Consider the following 9,893-nt stretch of genomic DNA (forward strand, 5'->3'; position numbering starts at 1 on the left):
CAGAATGAATTCTAAGCGTGACCCTAGCATTTATTCATATCCAGAAGTAATTGCTGCAAAAAATGAAATTCAGAAATTGAACGATCAATTGAAACTTTTTAACAACAGTGAGAAAATCAAATCAGAATTTAAATCAAAAAAATATAAATACGAACAATTACTTATTAAAATGAAGAGAAAAAAGACGATAAAAAAACTGAACGATTCGAACAATAAACAAAAAACAATCTGGCAGCTTATTAATAAAAACATAGGTAGTAATAATCACACTAATAGCTCTTCTTGTCTTACATCAGATCAGTTCAATGACTTTTATAAATGTAGCCCTGGATATGAATAATGAAATGAGCACACCCAATTCATTCTCAAACTATCTCCACCAAGTTCCATGCAATGCTGATAACTCAATGCATTTCTATCAAACTGATACTGCAGAGGAAATAATGATAATTCTATTAGTCTCAAGACTATTAGTCTCAAGAAACACACAGTTTTTAGACACGTCAATACAATTTCTAAAATAGGTTTGAGAGGATAAGATTCGTCAATATAGTTTCTAAAAAATGCTTCTAGATAAGTTAGATTTACAAAAAAATACAAGTTAACAAGATAAAAATCCAATCTTATAAAAATTGACTAAAATGTAAAGCCATGAGCTTTTACAAATTATAAATCACATAGCTAATAAATTATATATATTCAAAGTTGAGTAAAAGTTAGGGAGGCGACCACAAAAGTGTCTCTTTCTTCTTGAATAACTTCGAAAAATTGATCAATTTCATATGAAGGATGTTTGGTTAATATTTTCTTCAATAAGTTTTTGAATCTTCCAAATGGCAAGTTACAAAATTCGACAGATAAGATAATAAAAGCTTAATTCCTATATTATCTGTTCTTTTCAACCTATTAGGTCATTATTTTAAGTTTTACAAATATTGGTCGACACTTTTCATCATAATTGGCAGAGATTATGCTTCTTACTGCAGATGAAGATTTGAATGGCAAATATTCTATTAAGATGTACATTTAATGCATTATTCCAATTGATTATACCATACCTAAGGACTGAATGAAAAAGTGAATGATATGTTGCAAGTGCCTCACTTTGATTTACTATTTTTTTATTTCTTCTGATAGCAAAAACTAAATGAATGAAGTGAATGACGTCATCAAATCCCTAAAAAACTCGGGCTCGCTTGATATTTACAATCACTCAGTGGTTATGTACAAAAAAATCTATCTGCGCTACTACGACCAATTACATGTATTGTTAACTTGATTCTGAAATCTAGTGTATTTCCATCAAAACTAAAAATTGTAAAGATAATTCCGGTCTTTAAAAGTGGTGATATCAATCTTCCATCAAACTACAGACCAATTGCACTACTTCCAGTAATTGCAAAAATTGTAGAAAAAATAATAGCAATAAGAATGATAAATTATTTAGAGTACACAAATATCTTGACAGATAGACAGTTTGGCTTCAGGAAAGGAAGAAGCACGTCGAAAGCAGTGCTTGAATTAGTCGACTTCATAACTGAAGGTTTCGAAAACAAAGAATCAACACTTGGCATATTCCTCAATCTGAGCAAGGCGTTCGACTGCGTCTCTACTGACATTCTATTGGAAAAACTGAGATACTATGGATTTGTAGGCATAGCACACATAGCATCATATCTAAATGAGAGAAAGCAATGTGTATCATATAATGGAGAAATCAGTAGCTTACAAACAATATTGAATGGTGTTCCACAAGGTAGTGTGCTTGGGCCACTACTTTTCTTGATTTATATTAATGACCTACCAAATTCAATGACAAAGTTTACAATGCTATTCGCCAATGACACTTCCTACGCCATTCGGAAAAAAATTTTTGAAGTCATCAGAAATAGAAAAGTGAGTTATTCAAGAAGCTATGGACTGGTTTAAGGCGAGTAGCCTATGTATGAATAAAAGCAAGACAAAAACAGTTATGTTCTCGCTGTTTCATAATCTCTCAAATAATGTAAAATGTCGTGGTATAACAATTGATTCAAAGTTAACTTGGAAACCCCATATTGACAAACTAGCAAAAAATCTATCATGCAAGGTCTATGCAATCAGGCAGATAAAAAATAAAGTCGGTAAAGAAGGTGCCCATACCGCTCATCATGTAATGTTTCATAGTTCCTTAATTTATGGATTGATAAACCGGGCACATCTGTTCATATCTCGAGAATATTTAAAATTAAAAAAAAAATCAGAACTTTGGCTGGAATATGTCAAATAGAGAGCTGTAAGAATTGGCTTATTAACTCTACCATCATGTGTAATATACTGCAATTTGATACATATTCAAGAAAATTTACAAAAGTTTACTTCAAACGGAAACAACCGTTCATATAATACTAGGAACAAGGATAATATAAAAGCACCAAACCAAAGACTAGAAATAACAAGATGTAACTCATACATATCATTGTACAACTCACTGCCCCAATCAATGAAAAATGCAACCCTTGCCAATTTCAAACGGAAACTGAAAAAACATCTCCAGAGAATGCTTACTATGATGCGTCTGACTTTAGAGTCATAGTTACGACCGCACCGGGGGGCCGGTTAGGCCCCCCAGACGCACCCCGGCGTTGGATGCGATCGGGTGTGGAGGGGTGGATTTTCGGGAAATCCTTGCGGGTACCGCCCCTCACCCCACACCAACAGGATTTCGCAGGGCTTCCTCCCGCTCACCGAACCCGGAATTGCTTCCTTACATCTACTTAGTGTGGCTAACCAAGAGACAGGACCATCGGCAGCGTTCGACCGAACGTTCGTACAAGTTAACTAAGCTCCTCTTTCGCCAGAGAGTGCTCGCGTCGCACACCTGCCCCCGCCAACCAATCCAAATCAATTGGGAATATGGTCCCGGAATTGGCCGGCCGGGGTCCTAAGCTCGGATACTAGTAGCTCCGTCCAACCGGGTTCCGACACCTCAAGCGTCTGCCTTGGTGACCTCCAAGGCTAGACTCGGATACTAGAGCCCGGAAGGACCGCGAGCCCCGACACCTCGAACGCTTGGATCCGTACAGAAGCAGGCGAGGATCACGGAACAGCATAAGCCGTCCAGTGCCTCAGAATGGGGCTGCAATGCACCCATGAATGGATTACCGCAACCCTGTATCCCTTTACCCGCTAGCGGAGCCGCTGCCCCTAAGAGGCCAACGCCGGTTGGAGATGAGGCTCACTAGCCTCCAGCCGCGAGCGGGCACTCACCTCCCCCCTAGAACTCATGTTAGGAAAGTTCCCTTTCCAATGTTTGATGAGTAACCGTCGAGGACTCTCACGAGCATCCTCTACCACACATCATGTGTCGAAGATGTCGCGCCCATTACCCGTATAGGTGCGGGATAGGGCGGTTCATCAACAACTTTTGGGTGTACGCCGTGTGGTCTGCACCGCATACCCTTACGTTACCCCAAGGGGCACTCATGTTAGGAAAGCTACCTTTCCAGCGTTGGATGAGTAACCGCCGAGGGCTCTTGCGAGACACCTCTCCCACACATCTAGCTTGAAATCGGCCAACGCCTGTTGCCCGCAGATGCGGGATAGGGTGGTTGACCAATAACTTTACTGGGTGAGTGCCGTGTGGTCTGCACCGGGGGACTGTCAAACACCCATAAGAGAGAGACAGTGATCCCCCGCCAGTCACCCCTAATGTAGGTACTGTCTCTATGTATCTTTATTTTTACATTTATATATTTATTTACTTTACTTTGTGCTTGTATCATATACAATATTTATGTACTACCTACTTCTTTTTGGTAATTTTAATTGTAATTTACATTTATTTTATACATTATTGACTTATCATAGCACTAAGGTGTAATAACCTGACCAATAAAAAATCTAATCTAATCTAACAAGTACTTAATATAGTGTCAAAAAATAATTGAAGATATCAACAATGAAAACAAAAAGCACTTGACTTGGATTTGAAATTCATCAAGTTTTTTATAGAAAAAATGTTGATTATTAAACTGAAAAGTATCGAAGGAAGTGAAATAAGACGTGAATAAATACTTGTTTTTTTTAACACTCTTTTATCAGCTTCACTTGTATGTATGTATGTTTGTTTGTAACTCTCAAGCTCGGTATCTGTATTTGACAGAATTATCAACATTATTGCTTGATATATTCGCGGGCAGATGGCGCTGTACGTAACCTCCTTGATGTATCGACATTATTGCTTGATCTATTCGCGGGCAAATGGCGCTGTACGTAACCTCCTTGTTATAATTCGAACTCACTTTACATGTATTTCTTCATTTGAAAAAAGTATTTTTTTTTTAATTAACTCGCGCGCCTGCTGCCTCATTTGTAACCCTCCTTTGGGCGCCTGTTACCTTCCTTGAACTTGGTAGCTGATTTTCAGGCTCCCTCTCCAGAATCGGAAAATATCAACGGTCATTTTTCTAAACAGTATACAACTGATTGATCCCAAAGTTTAGATGAAATAAATATAGTTTAAAAAGACTAAAAAACACGCTTTTATAGCATACGAAACTAAAAAATGAAAAATTAATATACTTTAAAAAAACTAAAAAACACACTTTTAAAAAACGGCGAACAAAAAAGTTAAAAATAAGCTTAAAACAATAACAAACGAAAAACACTAATATTATTATGAAAAAAGCGGGGGCGTTTTGTGCCATATTTTTTGTATATCAAGCGCCCATCGCTTTTTTTACAATAATACTAGTATTTTTCGTTCGTTATTGTTTTAAGCTTATTTAAAAAAATATTTTTTACTTTTTAGTTCGATGTTCTTTAAAAGCGTGTTTTTTAGTTTTTTAAACTATATTTATTATAGTTTGTATTATGAAAAAAGAAGGCAGCAATGCTGCAATTTTTGTAACTCTGGAGTGAGTAGATTTTTCCTTTCGGAATCGTAATCTAGAAGCCAAAACATGTAAGTGCATCAAAAATTTTTTCCAAATCACAGGGTGCAGCCTATCCAAAATTATACCAATAATGCAGTATAAGTAACAATAATGAAAAATATTCACATGTTTTGGAGAGAACTTAGATATTGAAGTTTTACCAAAATCTCACCTAGTACTATGCTGTGGCCATGATTCCCACCATATCCAGGGGGTAACTTCCCTTGGCTGATAAAATTTGTCAGCAAACTTTTCACCAAAACCGGGGCATGTATAACATGCTTGCCCCTCATGATGAGTCTGTATATCATACTTTGATCTGATCTGCCACCAGAGTGAAACTGAACAGACAGGCACACCAATAAACAAGTCAAAGCTTCCAAATGAATGAGATAAGTCGAGTCTTCGACTGGTACATCTACTATTATGCCCACCAATGTGCCAATAAAGGACTCTACATAGTTCCCACTTCCCTTAAACTCAATATGTTTCATCAGTTCTTCTTCAGGAAGAATTTCAGTCATGAACTTTAAAACGCAACGTATCGTAAAGATGGTGTTGAAAAGTTGCCAGTTAAAAAGCTCCCTAGAAATACATTGTTGAAACAAAACATAATTTTTCATGAACTATCTTACGCATTAGAATTTGTAGCTGATAATAACTCAGTTGACTTTGTGAGGAAACATTGAATAAGGGAATTGAAGTTTCCAGAACTCAAATTATTCTTCAACAGCTCCTGACATAAAGGTTCGATTTTTGATTCGATAGCTAGCTGTTCGTTTCTGAAAATTAGTTTATTTCACCTCAACGTTATCGGTTTCATATATTTACTTACATTGTCATTGGTGGGGTGATATTGAAGGCTAAAAAACGATTCCAGAAGGGATCATTGGCTACTATGGTTTCTTTTCCTATGAATCTTAAACAGTATTCATTGGAAGAAATGTCAAAGCTTCTGCCAACGGCCTGACCCATTTTTTGATATTTCCGTTGAGTCCCAATGTTTTGTCGATATCTTAATTTTGAAAAACCCAAAAAGAATTTGAAAATAAAGTTACATCGTCTAACCTGTACACGTAACCGCTTCGTCTTCTTCCTTATATTTCATTTTTACTTTTTTTACTGCAAGTGACCATAGACATCCATACAAGTTCGACTGGCATTACGTCACATTCAATTGCACTACATTAAAACGAGAAAAACTGTATTATGAAGTGTTTAGGGACCAGTTAAGGTTCGAATACTCGGAAATTTTTTTTCGCCAAATGAAATGTTCTATAAACATTTATTCTGCTTAAAGTCTCTTCTTCCAATGTCTGGGATATTGGAAATACCTAATAGTATTATTTTCAATTTTTATTTCAAATTCAGTTTAATTATTTTGGAAGAATAAAATAACAAAATGTTTTTGTTCTGTATGTAATCAATACTGAAAATCGAAAGGACTGGATTATACTATCATAATATATGTGACGTCTATTTTCAAAACCAGATGAGTCATAAAATTGTTGATATTGAAAATATGATTTTCATGTTTTCATTTTTGAGAGTTGTAAATTGTCTACAATACTTCTATATTTTGTGAAGATTTGTATAAAACTATATGATTTCATTGAAAAATAGTTATTTAATTGGTATTTATTTGTCGACAGAAAATTTGTTGAAAGTGACTTAAACACTAGACACTGTCGTTACTCTGGCCCATAAAGAAGGTTTTATGGTGGTGGTGATGGTTCAAGGGTTTTTTTGGGATTCAACCGAAGTTAAACTCTATGGACCTGGGATGAGCAGATCTTACATGTCCTATCGGACAATGGATCGTTAGCTGGTGACCGATTTCAACATTTTCACGAATTATCAAAGAAATGAAGCTATGGTACGCCATTTTGACCTTCACTACTGTAGTTTCTACCCTGTAACTATGGACTTGGGATGAGCAGATATTACATGTCCTATCTGACAATGGATCGTTAGCTGTGGTGACTGATTTCAACATTTTCACGAATTATCAAAGAAATGAAGCTATGGAACGCCATTTTGACCTTCACTACTGTAGTGTCCACCCTGTAACTTCACTTATTCATATTCGTAATTAAACGCAATATTCGTATTGTAGTTACCGCTCAGCAGTTTAAGTACGACCGATTAACTGACTAATAATCCTCTTTTTCGATATGCCTTATGCAATCATCTAATTCGCATCTTTATTCATAATAGTCATATCTTACATCACTGTTTTTTTTTCAATAAAATATATTCAATTACAATTTTTCCAAATTTTAACATAACCTTATAATCGTAGATAAATATAATTAATGGTACATCTTGAACCCACGTAGTTCCTAAAAATCCTGCAAATAAAAGATTCAGATATTGCAAAGGTAATCGAGGGAATATAAATACTTGACTTGAAATGTGAAGGGTTTATGGCAGTTTTTGTTTGATTTAACGGAACCCTGAGGTGCGCAGTTATACTGTTTTAAAATCTGTTTTAAAATCTGTTAATCAGCTACCGCCCCCATACGAACGACAACTCTCAGAAGTTGAGAAACTTGTGCGAGCTAAGGACTAACGAGGTCTTACCTTTTAAAGTGTGATTCCTAACACATACCTTCCATTTTCTTTCTACTCTCTTAAGGTGGAAAACATTTCTTCTGTACTCATGTCCCGAATCATCTTCTTCTTCTCTTCTCTAATAACCACATCACCTCCTTGTTTGCTAACTACCATATGTATTGTTTGCCTTCGTCAAATTTTTCTGATATACCTTGTCACCTACATTGATATCTATATTTTCCGTAGCTCTTCTTTTCCTGTTACCATATTCTTTACTCTTTTCTTTTTAAATCTCTGTCTCTAGTTTGTTAGTCTATAAGTTGGTGATCTATATTTAAAAATTTACTCGGAATCATATTACTGAATTGTCTTTTATGGAATATCTCACAAGGCGTTTTGTCAGTAATCGTATGGGGTGTACTGTTGTACATAATCTGGAAATCCCATAATTCCAGTTGCCGGTTGTTTTAAAGTCCCTGGCAGATCTTCAATATTTTGAATATATCTCGCTCTGTTTTGGCGTTCCACTTCACCATTCATTTGAGGCCAATATGGTATTGTATGATGAATTTTTATAGCATTTTCGTTGTAGAACGTACCTATTCATTTCTTCTCTGAAAAACTTTTTTCCATTATGTAATGTTAAAGAAACAGGAAAACTCAATTTCGAAAATACTTCCTTGAGTGCTTTGATAGTATTCGATGAAGAAATGATTTTCATTATTTTGATTTCTTCATATCGACTAGAATAATCGATAATAACAAAAGGTAATCTCCACTTGGTAAAGGTCTAATAAAGTCGATAGCTACATCTACCGATGGTCCCATAGGCAATTTCTCTTCTCTTCATAGGTTGTGGTATGGTTGAATTAGAAACCAAAGTGCAGGCCTTACATGATTTCACAAATTTTTCTACATGTTCATCGATTTTTGGCTATCATTCCTTCGTTCTGAGTCTGCCTTGCATTGCAACCATTCCAGGATCTCCTTCATGCGCAGAATTCAACACGCATTGCCTTGATTCAAGTGGTATGACAATTTTGGTGCCTCGTAATAAAATACTATTGCTAATACAAAACTCTACTTTGAATTCTTCGCAGTATTTGATAGATTCATCCCAAATATTATTTTGTATTCCATCTTTCAATTTGTAAATTTCTTCACCACATTCCAATGTTTCTCGAATTTCATTCAATGTAATAGCTACTGGTCGTGCGTACTCAACGAGTTGATGAAAAAAAATCATATGGTTCGAAGGGATAAGTAACTTGTATTAGTTTGACAAAACCGTGACAATGGGCCAGCTATTTTTGTTTTACTAGGCCGAAATACAACTCGATACCTAAAAGACTACATTCGTAAAACTCACCGCGCATAAATGTGACCATGGTCCAAATATCACTTCTAATGGTGTGTGATCGACTATGAGTATTCGAACGATTCCTTTCCATCTAGATATATTTTGAAGTGTTCTACTGCCCAAACCAAAACCAATGCTTCCTTTTCAGTTTGACAATAACGTTTTTCCAGATCTGTTGAACTTTTGTTTTCGTATGCAATTATTCTCGATCCGTTATTATCGAATTGAATAAGAACAGCCCCCAATGCTACCGGACTTGCGTCCGCTATGACCTAAGTGGGTATATTTGATAGCGAATCTTTCAACTATTGAAATCCGTTACTTTTTTCTCTCCCCCAATATTTTTCGATATTCGTATGTTTAGATAATATCAGTCTCAATAAATTTCTCAAAAGCTATGTGAGAGTTGTCAAATTTGGGATCCATTTGCCTATAAAATTTGCTAGTCCTGAGAAACTATGTACTTCGTCAATTGAGGATGGAGTTCTGATTTTTTCACAAAGAAATTTGATGTTTGAAACTATAAAAATATATTTGGTTCGATTTAATAAAACATCATTGAGTTCCAATATTTCTTTTTTTTTAATCTGTTATCATGTCACTCCTCATTTTTTCCATATATACGAGTATATCATCAATGAAATTTATAGTACTCTCGCAAGTCAGCGGAGTTTTTCTGTTTTTCCATAGTTTTTTTTGAAAGATTTCCGTAGCTGTATTCATCCCAAATAATAATCTCTTATGCCTTTATATTCCTCTGCTACTGATAAATGTAGTTACATATCGCGATTCAGGAAACATTTCAATTTGATGAAAAACATTCTTTGTATATGCATGTGAAAATACTTTGTAATACGATGGTGTGGCAAAAGAGAATCTATTGTCGGAAGAGGGCAATTTTCTCTTAGTATTGCTCTTTTAGGCCTTCTCGTATCAATACAAATCCTAACGTCCCCATTTTCCTTTAGTGCTGGCATTATGGGGAATACTCATTTCAATGGACCTTTCACTCCCTCGATTACATCTAATTTAATCAATTCGTCAATTTTTTATTGATCTTT

The 9,893-nt window shown here is 35.5% G+C and overlaps 1 protein-coding gene across 2 annotated transcripts in view; it reads right to left on the reverse strand.

The window, feature by feature from the left end:
- Nucleotides 1–6,023, reverse strand: part of LOC111508683 (dymeclin) — a 31,737-nt gene extending 25,714 nt beyond the window's left edge. For both annotated transcript variants that reach the window (XM_074186055.1, XM_023164271.2), the window contains exons 1-3: nucleotides 5,752–6,023; nucleotides 5,552–5,698; nucleotides 5,089–5,501 (exon numbers count right to left, since the gene is read on the reverse strand). In XM_074186055.1, coding sequence (XP_074042156.1) covers nucleotides 5,089–5,501; nucleotides 5,552–5,698; nucleotides 5,752–5,891 — 700 coding nt within the window. In that variant the 5' untranslated portion in view covers nucleotides 5,892–6,023. The remainder of the gene's footprint in view (nucleotides 1–5,088; nucleotides 5,502–5,551; nucleotides 5,699–5,751) is intronic.
- Nucleotides 6,024–9,893: the final 3,870 nt, after the last annotated feature.

The sequence above is a fragment of the Leptinotarsa decemlineata genome, unplaced genomic scaffold (assembly GCF_025532065.1).
Source record: "Leptinotarsa decemlineata unplaced genomic scaffold, Ldec_3_MD MMD2_tig00078422_RagTag_RagTag, whole genome shotgun sequence".
Lineage (NCBI taxonomy): Eukaryota > Metazoa > Arthropoda > Insecta > Coleoptera > Chrysomelidae > Leptinotarsa > Leptinotarsa decemlineata.